The sequence below is a fragment of the Garra rufa genome, chromosome 1, assembly GCF_049309525.1.
Source record: "Garra rufa chromosome 1, GarRuf1.0, whole genome shotgun sequence".
NCBI classification, from domain to species: domain Eukaryota; kingdom Metazoa; phylum Chordata; class Actinopteri; order Cypriniformes; family Cyprinidae; genus Garra; species Garra rufa.
Window position 1 is genome coordinate 2507619 of NC_133361.1, and position 13856 is coordinate 2521474.

The 13856-nt window shown below is 37.2% G+C and overlaps 2 protein-coding genes across 2 annotated transcripts in view; both read left to right on the forward strand.

Moving 5' to 3' along the window:
- The window catches only part of LOC141343073 (uncharacterized), a 509078-nt gene that overhangs the window by 149323 nt on the left and 345899 nt on the right, over positions 1 to 13856 (forward strand). The gene's annotated exons all lie outside the window — the stretch shown is intronic.
- Positions 3441 to 9174, forward strand: LOC141327065 (E3 ubiquitin-protein ligase TRIM35-like). The gene is made up of 6 exons (XM_073835322.1): positions 3441 to 4061; positions 5572 to 5667; positions 5837 to 6067; positions 6145 to 6167; positions 6249 to 6367; positions 8535 to 9174. The coding sequence occupies exons 1-6, from the start codon at positions 3666 to 3668 to the stop codon at positions 9023 to 9025; spliced, it is 1356 nt and encodes a 451-aa protein (XP_073691423.1). The 5' UTR covers positions 3441 to 3665; the 3' UTR covers positions 9026 to 9174.

Genomic DNA, 13856 nt, shown 5'->3' on the forward strand with positions numbered 1-13856 from the left:
TAGGCGAATTCCCATATGTAACGTCGAAGTGATTCGACTGAAGGGGAACCCAACTTCCAGAACATTTGGTCCAAGTTTTCACAATCAGACTCCTCATCATCTGCAAATTTATTATTGGTAGCAAACAGTGCAGAGTTGTTGAACTTGAAGTGAAGTGGATCTCCAGACTCATTGGTAGAACAGGGCACCTCAGAGACTTTGATGGCCTCGAGAACAGGAGGTTTTTTTCCCTTCTGCAAAGATCAGCACAAGGATGTTTGGAGCAATGTCCTTCCAAAATATGGAAAGAATGGAGTCAGACGTATTTCTGTGTGTGTGTTAGACGAGCGAGTGAAGCCTGGACTACAAAACATACAGCATCAACGCAGTCGATCCCTCCAGGGGCAGAAAAGAACTCTTGAATCTGCTTTTTGATTTTCTGGTCATGGGAAAGTCCTCTGGTGTCACCAAATCCTGGTGTGTCCACAATAGTCAGAGAATATGGAACCTAGAAACCATTCATGTGATTAATTTGATATGCTGTTATCACTGATGTCTGAATTTCAGCTTGATATCTCTGCTTCCCTTCATCTATTAGCACAAACCGGAAGTCATCTTCCCATTGCACTCCCAGAATGTAGTTGATCATGCTGTTGATTATAGTGTTTTTTCCTGCACCTGTGGCTCCGATCATCATAATGGTCTTGTTCACTTTTATAATGTTTTTCCCAAGTGTGCATCTTCTGCAGAATCCACCATTGTTCTGCCATGTTTCATCCAGACTGAGTTTAATTTTAGAAATGATGTGCATCCACTTATTATTAGTGTGACATTTTAGCATCAAATAAAGAGGAGAACTTCAAAAATCGGCCAAACAAAATATTGGCAGCACATATCGGCTGACCCTGACCTTGGCATCAGTTATAGAAAAACTCATTAGTCGATGTCTAATTCACAGCAGATGAAGATTGATTCTCATCAGATCTGTGTAAAGGCTAAAACATCATCCGCCTGCTTCATCTCTTCAGTGTTCAAGAGATTCACTCCATTACATTTATTCATTCATCCTAAAAACTCTCACTGCATTCAAAGAGCTCATCTGATTCATTCATTCATTCAGTGGGAGTCAAAGACATGATCTCACTCACCTGTTTTTCAGATTTAGTCATCTGAAGATGATGAGAAACGTGATTCATGATCAAATATAGAGTGACATTTAACAACCGAAATGATTAAGACTGACTCACCTGGACATCCTTTTATGCCTCGAACCGATTAAGATGATGATGATGATGATGATGATGGAAAGAAGGATAAGAAGAAAAACAATGATGATAGCCAAAAGCCCCGGGAACTGACCTATACAAGTGACAGAAAATAAAATCAGACAGTCAACTTACGAAATTACGAGATGATCCTATGAAATCATGATATATGAATATGATGAAAACAACATCAGCAAACAAAACCACAGCTGTCACGCTCTTAATGATTTACCTGAAGGTTGTCGATCTGTAATCACTTTATTCAGATCATCTTTAATAAAACACAATGATCAATATGAGACAAACCATTGAAAGTGTATTGAGTGTGAACGAGATGTGCAGTGTTTTATTAGTGAATAATCAGACGTTTATCAGTTGAAACTCACCTGAGTTTGGAGTCTCTGCAGTCTCATTCCTTCACTGAAAAACACAATCATCATCATACTGTTTCTCTCACCTCTGAACATGGTCTTCAGTCTGAACTGTGATGACAGAAAGATACATTAAAGAAGAAATTATAAAATTAAATTCATATTAAACAGATGAATGTTGAGAGATTGATTTACTCCATCATCAGAATGACAGATGATGTGATGATTCAGATTCACACAGCGAGATGATCAGATGAGACTGAAATAACAGAATCTCTCAGTTTGTGAGGATTCCCTGGATCTGCTATGAGATGATTATCCTGAACACATGAAACACCATCAGATCATGAGTGTGTGAATAATGGTGTAGTTTGAGGACAGAAACACACTCACCTCTGAATACCAGCTCTGCTCACCGTGACTGACTGTGGGTACTTGACACTGGACTTCAGGCATTTTGGCATTTCCCTCTCCCCAGTCTTCCTCCAGACTCTGGCACCTTGATTTCCGAATGACATGCAAAATTTGAGCAACAGTCCAGTGCTGCTTCTCTGTAGCCCAGGTCAGGCGCTTCTGCCACTGTTTCTGGTTCAAAAGTGGCTTGACCTGGGGAATGCGGCACCTGTAGCCCATTTCCTGCACACGCCTGTACACGGTGGCTCTGGATGTTTCTACTCCAGACTCAGTCCACTGCTTCCGCAGGTCCCCCAAGGTCTGGAATCGGTCCTTCTCCACAATCTTCCTCAGGGTCTTTTCATGAGAACCTCTTCTCGTTGTGCAGCGTTTTCTGCCACACTTTTTCCTTCCCACAGACTTCCCATTGAGGTGCCTTGATACAGCACTCTGGGAACAGCCTATTCGTTCAGAAATTTCTTTCTGTGTCTTACCCTCTTGCTTGAGGGTGTCAAAGATGGCCTTCTGGTCGGCAGTCTTACCCATGATTGCGGTTTTGAGTAATGAACCAGCTGGGAGTTTTTAAAAGCCTCAGGAATCATTTGCAGGTGTTTAGAGTTAATTAGTTGATTCAGATGATTAGGTTAATAGCTCGTTTAGAGAACCTTTTCATGATATGCTAATTTTTTGAGGTTTTCATGAGCTGTATGCCAAAATCATCAATATTAAAACAATAAAAGGCTTGAACTACTTCAGTTGTGTTGTAATGAATCTGCAATATATGAAAGTCTAATGTTTATCGGTACATTACAGAAAATAATGAACTTTATCACAATATGCTAATTTTTTGAAAAGGACCCTGTATACTGACAAAAAGCACCGTCTTTCGGTTGAGACGTTAAACCGAGGTCCTGATTCTCTGTGGTTAAAACCCCAGGATATCCTTCAAAAAAGAGAAGAGGTGTAACCAGGCATCCTGGCCAAATTCACCCATTGGCCTCTGACCATCATGGCCTCCTAATCGTCCCCATATTCTGATTGGCTTCATCACTCTTTCTCCTCTTCACCAGTAAACTGGCGTGTGGTGGGCATTCTGGTGCAATATGGCTGCCTTCGCATTATCCAGGTGAATGAGGAGATTTCCCCCTTCTATGTAAAGCGCTTTGAGTACCCAGAAAAGCACTATAAAAATAATCAGGAATTATTATTATTATTATTATTATTATTATTATTATTATATTGAGCTTTGTGAGCCTGCTAAACAAGGTTGGATTTGTTTGGTTTTGTCGTCTCTAAACCTACTCTGCAACTCTGAGATTGTTCATCTTGCTTCATGCTACAGGTCACAGATGTTCCTGTCTGACTTGTTGAAACACACTCACCTGATCATAAACTCCTCCCTCTTACAGCTCTTACCAGGAAGAGACTGACGTGTTCTTTCTCCTTTCTGTCACACTGACTCTCTTCTCTACTGACAAAACCAATAAACAACCAGCCATCAGTGAAGAACCAGGAGGAACACTTTACAGAAGGACTTTTGTTCAGTTTGTTTCTGAATAGACGGTAGATCTCTGTGATTCTCATGGAGATTTGTTTCTCAAACTGTCGTTCAGAAAGTGAAAGTAAAGTTTAGATCGCTGGAGCTCAAAGAGTCAAAATGGCTTCACTATCTGAAGATGATTTTTCTTGTCCTGTGTGTCAGGAAATCTTCAAGAATCCTGTTGTTTTATCATGTAGTCACAGTGTCTGTAAAGAGTGTCTTCAACAGTTCTGGAGAACCAAGAAAACTCAGGAGTGTCCCGTCTGCAGGAGAAGATCCTCAAGAGAAAAGCCTCCAACTAATCTTGTGTTAAAAAACTTGTGTGAGTCGTTCCTGAAGGAGAGAAATGAGAGACGTTCATCAGGATCTGAGGAGATCTGCAGTTTACACAGTGAGAAACTCAAACTCTTCTGTCTGGAGGACAAACAGCCGCTGTGTTTAGTTTGCAGAGATTCACAAAAACATGTCAATCACACAATCAGACCCATCGATGAAGTTGTCCCATCCTATAAGGTAAAAGAAATGAGTTTTTAACTTCATGTTGTTTTAAAGTCCTGTTTAAAGGGGTCCTATTATGCTTTTTCACTTTTTGAACTTTAGCCAGTGTGTGGTGTGTATGTTTGGGCAAAAAAACATCTACAAAGTTACAAATCTCAAAGTCCACTCCAAAGGGAGATATTTAGTTTTAAAAAAATACCTTTTCAAGAGCTACAACGAAACAATTCATTTGGACTACAGGGTTTGTTTTCCGGAGGCTATTATGTCACAACGTAAGTCCTACTGAAATTCAGTCGTTGGCAGGTGGGGGATTCACCTAGCTTTAGCCGTGTATTATTGACGGCCGCTGTTGGGATGCTACAGTGAGCCGTAGGTCGGCTCGTTTAAACACAGCTTTAACTAAAGGTCCGCGAACTGCTCCGGTAGCCGTGTTGAAGCCGCGCCGTTCACGTGTTTGTTACAGAGGGTCCAAACACACGCAGATCCTTTGCTGATGTACTGTAAACACGAACATTGACTGGGATCATCCGTGGACGCATCGGTGCCTCGCTGTAGACATGCAGTATGTGGTAAGAGATTTATTCATCATACAGTGTAGATAGCTTCACTAGCCTTATGGTTTTTGGGCATACAAATAATTAAATACATTAGCACAATAATGATAATATCACGTATCCACGATCAACAATAGCGTTTTATGTACTCACCCGTCATGCATTCTAGGTGTATACTTCCTTCTTTCAGACGAATGCAATCGGAGTTATATTAAATCAATTCTGGCATACAGAACAGCATAGACTGAATGACAGGAGCAAGTGTTCCATCAGTCCAAAATAAGTCGATCCATAATAAATAACAAAAGTCGGTGGTCGTTAAAAGCCTCCTTTAGCAATCCTATGTGTTTTTGTAAAAAAAAAAAATCCATATTTAAAATGTAAGGATCACTTTAATCTAGTTTGCTGCTTTGGGAAGGGGCGCAGCAGGGCGGAAAGCGATTTACGCTGTTAGCCAATCACAACGCAGTGGGACTGCTGACCAATCACAACACATTTGGTTTTTCGGAAGGTGGAACCCGGAACTAATTGAGCCGCTTGTGAAAGCCTGGGGAGAAAGCTATTGTAATAATGTGAATTATGTGAAAAATATTGCGTTTTTCGAACCACTAAGCATGAGAGCATGTTCTAGTGCACCCCCAAAACAAAATAAAGACTTTGTAAAGGAGCATAATAGGACCTCTTTAAGTGTTGATTTGATTGATCAGAGCTGGTTGTGTTTAGTCCAGCTGAACTCCATTATCAATAAAGTTTCATAGATTTGGGGAATTAATAACTACAGGGGAAAGTAGATCACACGGACCCACCAACTATTTTTGCTAGTTAAAAATATGAGATTTTCACAAAAAACAGAAGAAATTAGAGTGGGGCAAATACTTTAGCACTGCATTATATATATATATGATCATATCACTGTATCATCTTCTCTTTCACTGTAATCTGGTGTTTTATGTATTTTTGTTTAATTGTAGGAGGAGCTCAATACAGCACTGAAATCATTACAGGAGAAACTGAAACACAATGAAAACATGAAAGGAAAGTTTAAGAAAACAGCTGAACACATGAAGGTGAGGAAACAGAATGGAGAGTGATTTGGATTCCAGCTGTAGGATCACTATATACAGTTGTGATCTGATATATTTAATATAATGGATTAGTTGATCTCAGATGTGAATGATGTGATCGTGTCGATGTGTGTCGATGGAGACGATTGAAGTGAATGTGGTTTGATTTCAGTCTCAAGCTGAGCACACAGAGCGTCAGATTAAACAGCAGTTTGAGAAGCTTCATCAGTTTCTCAGAGATGAAGAAGAAGCTACAATCACTGCACTGAGGGAGGAAGAGGAGCAGAAGAAGCAGATGATGAAGGAGAAGCTGGAGGAGATGAACAGACACATCTCAGCTCTTTCACACACAATCAAAGACATGGAGGAGATGATGAAAGCCAGTGATGTCTGCTTTCTAAAGGTCTGATTTCAGATGATTGATTGATTGATTGATGATTGATTGAGTTGTTGATGATCAATGGTGTGTTTGTTCTGCAGGAGTTTCCAGTCTCAATGGAAAGGTGAGTGATCTGCTGGTGTCTCTGGTCTCTCTGCTTCTGATCCAAAGCCACTGCAGTTCTGACTCCTGAATGTTCTTCCAGAGTCCAGATCTCACAGCCGGATCCACAGACGCCTTCTGGAGCTTTGATTGATGTGCCACGTTACTTGGGCAACCTGCCGTTCAGAGTCTGGAAGAAGATGCAGGACATCGTCCAGAACAGTGAGTCTGAAGAGTTCTCCTAAAAAAGAGTTTTCTCTTAAAACCTATTCCCAAAGCTGCTGAGACAAACTTTTACTCAGGAATAGAGAGAAGTCTTAAGTTGAGAGTAAGGGGCGGGGTTGAGCTCATTAATATGGACGATGTCAGCATGCTCATTAGCTATGCACACTGTGATTGGCTGATAGGGATTTCTCTGTCAGAGATTTCTTCATATAAATATTGTAGAGTATGATACTATTTAGAAAAATTCAAATAAAGGTTTTAAAGGTTTAAAAATAAAGCTACGTGTCACTAATTAAACAACTAAATGTTCAGCTAATTGTCAGCCTCTTAAATGTGTGCTTCTCGTAAACAATTCGTGGATATATGAGTATCCTTTTACTAATAGTAGAATGATCATTTCTGAATGCATGCAAACATAAAAGACAACCAAACTTTATACAAGGACCCTTGCACACTGAGTCAGAATTTTTTTTTGTAGGCATTTTTTTGTATTTATCATTCGCAAAATTTGTCACACATCAAATTATTGCACACTAGTCACGTAGTAATTCTTCCGTTACAAAAAAATAAAAAATATTAATAAAAAGTCAAAAAATTAGATTATAAAGAAGACCACTAGTTTCTGTGAACTCAAGTGTACAAGGACCGTTACATGATGGCTCTAAACTGTCCAAACACCTCTCAGAATGCTTGCTATGGATGCAAAAAATGCAGAAAATCGAACCCGATCCGCTTGTTTTTATGACGTCCTGGAGGCAGTATGTAAACGTGATTGACGTGAAACGTGAGGTAGTATTTGTTGTTTTACCCGAAAAAAAAAAAAAAAAATTGGGACAATGACCTTTCAAAAGGACAAATTTGGAGATAACTCCCAAAAGAATATAAAAATATGCATGCCTATGTGTGCAAATAAATGCAGTGTGTTTATAAAACTTTTACATTCTGAGGCAGATTATCGGCAATAGCCAATTTAGGATAGTTTGGGATTTGGTCTCAGTGATTTAGGAGTCCTCTTCACTACTGATGTTTCACAGATTTAGGAGCTTAAATGCTTTGTGAAATACTCTTAGAGCAAAAATGTAGGAGTCCTATATAAATTTAGGACTTACACGACCCTTTTAGCTCTAAGATGTTTTGTGAATACGGGCCCTGAGCTCTTATACACACACACTGGAAATCATGATGATGAAGATGAGGCCATATTGACAGATTTCAGCATTATGAACCAGATCATCTACTGCACCAAAACCAGCAGCTCACTTTTACAAATAATCAATCCCACAATTCAGTCTGATTCACTCTCATATGTAGTCTAAAGTCACAAAAACATTATTTCCCATTTGATTATTGCTGTTTATATGCTACTTTAATTAGGTTTTATTTGTATATATTTTTATTTATTTAATTTAAGTGTTTTTGTATTTTGAAATAATAATTCTTATCTATTTAAGTTCATTTTTAACATGTATAATTATAAATCATTTTATTTCAGTTTTAGGTTGTCATTTGAATTCTTCATGTTAATTTATTTTATTTAGAGTAGTTGCCAAAACAACATTTCTAAACATTTAAATTTAAATACATTTTCATCTAATATTTATAATTAATTGTAAGCTTTATTTTAATTACTGAATAATTAAATAAATAACTAAATATTTTTAATTGTAGTTTTTGTTAATCTCAGCAAGCTTATTACTATTATCATTATTATTATTATTATTACAGTATTATTTCATTGCATTATTGTAGAATAATATCTACTGTTTATTTATTTTGGACAGAATTCAGTAAATACCTTTGTGATTCATAAAAGAGAAACACTGAGGAAAACGATAAAGATATGAACATTATTTACTGCATATCTCTACATGAAAACATGAAATCACTGTAAAGATCTGTTTATTAAAATGATCTTCTGACTGTAATTGAATCTAAATGAGAGTAAATGAAAGTGTTTTGAGTTTGTGTCTGTCAGTGTTTGTGATTGAACTTTCAGTATTGATAAATCAGACAGAGAATGACTGACAGTGATGAGAGGAAAATGTCTGATGTGTTTGATCAACAGGACGAGTGTCATAATTCATAATCATCTGTGTTGGGTTCAGTCTTGATCATTATATGAACATCAGAATAACAGCAGCATCTGTTGATTGTGTCTCATCAGCTCCTGTCATTCTGGATCCAAACACGGCTCATCGATCTCTCCTTCTGTCTGATGATCTGACCAGTGTGAGAAACAGCTGGAACAATCAACCTGTTCCTGATAATCCTGAGAGATTTGACTATGATCCCTGTGTTCTGGGTTCAGAGGGTTTTAACTCAGGAACACACTGCTGGGATGTGGAGGTTAAACAGAGTAAATACTGGAGTATTGGAGTAACTACAGCATCAAACCAGAGGAAGGGAGGTGTTTTCTTCAAGACTGGTGTCTGGTGTGTGTCGTACGGACTGTCTCCAGGTTTTGGTGTTAAACAGCGTCTTGATCGTGTGAGAGTGAATCTGGACTATGACAGAGGAACGGTGTCATTCTCTGATCCTGTAACTAACACACATCTACACACATTCACAACCTCCTTCACTCACACACTCTTACCATTCTTCTGGACTATTGATCCTTCTTCCTCTCTGAGGATCTTATCGATCAATAGTCAGTAATCTGTAGGTCTGGATCTTCCTGCTTTCATCTTTCATCATGTTTCAATATTTAATCCAGATCACATCAGTAAGAGACTGTTGATCTGAACATCAGACCAGAAAACAACTACATTTATTCATCTTTATAAATGAACAATTATTCAAACACGTGTTGAAGGGCTCAAATAAATCATCTTCATCATATCTGACCAATGAGAAACAGTCAGATCATATTTTCTCTAGTGTTATTCCACTATTGATTCAACACATTCTCAGTGTTTGTTGTCAATGAAGAATTGTTGATTTCAGTTCTAGAGATTAATGATCGTTTGTTTCTTGAAGTAAATGGATGTAAAAGGTTCTCGCTGATCCACAATGTTGAATCAAATATGAATATTTAGTCTAGAAATACCTGATTCAGCTGTTTATGAATCTGATTCTCAGATCAAATGATGACTATGAATCTATGAAAACAAATATTAATAATCGCTTGTAGAAACTAACAGTGTCATTTTTTCTCGTTGTTCTTCCTACAAATTATTTTAGCCACATTTATTTCTTTAGAGTTTCATATAATACAGATTGATGTAAATTATTTTTTTTTATCAGTGTTTCCTGTCACAGTTATTTCTTGTTGTGATTTTCAGCCTGTAATTATCCTCAGATTGATCTCAAAGCAAAAAGAGGTGCTAAAGTCAGATTTTGAAATGAAATGATAATCATCTTAATTGAAGTGATGAAGGACTCTGAAAGTCTGACACTAACAGCGTTTAATACTGGAGTGTAGAGCTGCTTTGACACAATCTGCATTGTCAAATATAAGCGCTATATAAATAATGACTTGAAGTTAACACTGCTTTAAATGTTTGAACATGATTAAGAGTTGAAAACATTCAACATTTAGAAGCAAAGAGCAATCAAATGAAAGAGCATCATTCAGAAAAGACTATTTTTATTTGTGTATCTTCACAATAACAGTGAAGCAGCACACTTTTGTAAAATAAAGAATGAAGCTTTATTCAATTTCTTTTTTTCCAAAACATAAAAAAAAAGCTTTTAAGGACTGAATTCAACATGGTGCGATGTGGCAATAACAGAGAAATAATTAAAGTGAATGGACATTTTCCAGAGCTCAATCTCGTAGAGTATGAATGTGAGTTTGACCAATGACGTTATAACAAGCCCAACAACTAAACAGATATGAGCGACAGGTTTAATTCATCTTTCTATCAAATACAGTGTAGGAACATCTAGAAGCAATATGAATGCTCCTGAGATACATTTCCAGTGTCCCAGAAAAGGGTATGAATACTTACGCAACTGATCTTTTCAGTTTTTTATTTCTAATAAAGTTGCAAAGTTGTTACAAACCTGTTTTGTGCTTGTCATGGTGGTGTATTAGATGTAGATTGATGTGGAGAAAAAAGTGATTTAATAGTTTAACATAATGCTGCAACAAAACTAAACGTACCAAATAAAGGGGTGTGGATACTTTTGCAAGGCACTGTATAATATCAATAAATGAACATGTTTGCATTAAACACACTGTTGCCAGAATCATAAAGTCACCAGGAGTCCAGCTGCAGTTCAAGTTTAGTCAGATTTTCTTTACTGCTGGTACTTATGATGAAAGCACTCATCCAGGGCTGGACTTAACCTGAACAAACTCCAGGAACACAATAACTATGTGCTCTTTTACACCTAACCCTTATTTTACTCACTCGCTCTCATAATCTCATCGTTCAGAATTCATTATCATTCACAACCAGTAATTATTCAACCTGATGCTGTTCTAGAGCAGTGGAGGAGCCAGGATGTTTTCATTTAATATTCATTTCAATATGAAACTGTGTTTGACTATGAAATACTGGAGAGTTTTAGTCACTAAAACACAACTGAATGAAAACTGTACTGTACCTGTTTGCTGATGTTTGACCATGTCTATAGGTTTATTAATAAAGCTTCGCATTTGGATCCGACTCTTCCTTGCTCCACAACAATAAACAGGAGAAATGGAGATGTGACAAAAGTTATCAGTCTGTCAGCCATCATGTAACATGGTCACCATATTTTAACCACAGTAACCACAAATCAACCGTGATGTTGTTACACTAACTATAGTTTAACCACTGTATCTGCAGTAAAACTGTGTTATACACATAGTAGCCTGATCAATACACCCCAAAAAGGCAGGGTTACTACACTTTTACTATAATAAAACCATGGTCTATTTAATGAACAACACTCATAAATGAAGATTAACATGTTCTTACACAGCAGTGAGTGAACTTTGAAAGTATTTATGAAGTTTAATAAAAAGGAGAGGAGTTGTGAGAAAGCTCTTATTAGACTCCTGCGCCTCCTTGTGGATGATCGAGCACATGACCCAAGAAAACATTCACATAAACCTAAATAAATGGCCATCATCAATCCTTATATTAAAATAGAGAACATGCTTAAGTGTCACAGCTCTATGAGAAAGCCTTTCAGACTCAGACTGGAGCTGTTTTAGATGAACTTGGTTCACAAATCAAGCTCTTGAGTCAAAGTCAACATACTGCAACAAACTATTACTGAAACAGCCTAAAACTATTCAGCGCTTGGATTTCAATATGTATAATAAAGACATTTTGTTGATGCACATAAGCAAATGTTTTATTGTATTAGCTTGTTTATCAAACATTAAACTGATATGTCAGCTTAAAAACTGTTTGCAAAGTTTTATGTGAGTTAGAAGTGTAGAAGTAGCATGTGCATTAGAGGAAGAGTGATTTTAATCAAATAAAGCCATCTGTCAGATACTCACACACACTGCTGGAACATGTGAACATATGATCAGTGTTGGGGAAACTTACTTTTGAAACTAATGCATTACAATATTGCATTATCACTAAAAATATAACTGTAATCGTCTAAGTCTAGTGCTTTAAGCAGCTGAGTGATGTTTGTAAATTGCGGTCAAAAAACACCTGTTACCTGAGGAAAGGTTTCCACCTTTATTCAGTCAGCATTTAACCAAGAGTGACCCCTATTGGACACATATACATAATGGAAAGCAAAAACAAAAATAGCTCTTGCTGTAACTGATTATGTCACTTAGTTACTTTTCATGGAAAGAAAAGCCTTACTTTTGAGTTACTTTTTTAATCTGGGCAGGGTTTGCATCATTAATGAAACTTATATTTTGTTTACTGATAACAACATGGATATATGAGTAAAATAATAAAGTAACCAAGAACATAAATAAAGACACATGGAACAAAGCTTTATTCAGACATATTGGTATTTTAGTCTTTCTCATTGATGATGAAGAGACCACAGCAACATCTGGTCCAGATGAGACAAAGAGCAGGTGGAGTGATGGAGCGTCTCATCGATGGCACTTGACCATTTCCAGGATGCTGCTGTGGATTTCTCTTTTCTCGATGCACACAGCAGTCTGCAGCAGACATTTCAGATCATACAAAGATGCACAAATACAATACAAAAGTTGTCATTTTAACAGCACAATTTCATTAGATCTCTGTATTAGAAGTAACAAAATTACCTAACTTTATATTAAGTTTCAGATTTTACTTTTTTCCCCACAAATGCTGCTGTCACCTTTCCTTTCAGGTCCTGCTGCAACAAAGGCACAGAAATCTAGAATCAGAAAAGTGCTTGAAGTTTTTTTTCTTTCTTTTTCTTTTTTTTTTTATTATTAATAAACTGCAACTTAAGGTTTTGTCTGTAGTGTACTCACTCAAAGCCTTTGATGGCAGCACTGCTTCATCAATCACTCTTCACCAGACAAACATACTTCTCTCATCTGTCCCTGTAACATCCTTACAAGATTCAGCTCCCTCTGATTCATGTGCTCAATACTACATTTATGAGGTAGCTGTTGTGTTAATTGGCTTTTTATCCAATACAAATGCTCCTGAATATATCAACAGTACTATTAAACAAATGAAATAGATAACTCATGTTTACTTGTTTACTAACTATATTTTTATTTACATTACATTAATCTAAAGCAGTGTTGACAACAGTGAACTCTACATAAACTCACATAACGTCCATCACTCATTTAGATGTCTGTTTCATGTTGTGATGTGCTCATTTAATTCTCTTAGAACATGTTCCTGTCAGTTGTTAAACATTTAGTAATCATCTTTAAGATGCTACGGTCGCTATACGTAATAAAACGTGTTTTACAGCGAAATCACAAATATACTTTAACGTTACACGTCTTGACACCTTATGCAAATCAGCAGTTTACGATACAGCTCAACAAATACGATTTTAAGACAGGGAACCGTGTTTTGGGTTGTAATACTCACATTTGTAAACACTCTCGTTGCGGTTCCCAATCACGTTCGATGATGACGTTTTAGCCTCCTGTGGCCTCCTGGGATTGAAAAGTGTGCATCAGATGAACACTTCAGAATCTGGGCTGAAGCAGTAGGACATCCGGGGATTTCTCGCCTACTCTTTTATGAATACTGAGGTTTCGAACGTACTTCTTTCTTCACGTACTCTCTTTTCCTACTATATAGTAGGTAAGTAGGCATATTCGAACGCACTTTAAGTAGACGTTCGTCCGAATCTCGCGAGAAATAGTGCACTCGCCTACTCATTCTCGCCTACTCTTTTATGAATACTGAACATTCAAACACTTATTCACTCGCCTACTGCTTTTTGCCTACTATATAGTATGGAAGTATGTGGTTTCGAACGCAGCCATTGTTACATTCCAGTATGTCCACCCTGACGCTCAGCCGGAAGAACTTCGGTGCATTTCTTGCATTTCTTGATTTGACGTTGCTTTAAAACGTTGAAATTATGTGTTTTATTCTGATAATGAAAGTTG

Bases quoted from the DNA above. Each gene is read 5' to 3' on its own strand.
- LOC141327065 (XM_073835322.1), top strand. From the start codon at position 3,666: ATGGCTTCACTATCTGAAGATGATTTTTCTTGTCCTGTGTGTCAGGAA. The intron at 4,062-5,571 runs GTAAAAGAAATG...GTTTAATTGTAG, and splicing joins AAGTTGTCCCATCCTATAAG to GAGGAGCTCAATACAGCACT. The intron at 6,368-8,534 runs GTGAGTCTGAAG...GTGTCTCATCAG, and splicing joins GCAGGACATCGTCCAGAACA to CTCCTGTCATTCTGGATCCA.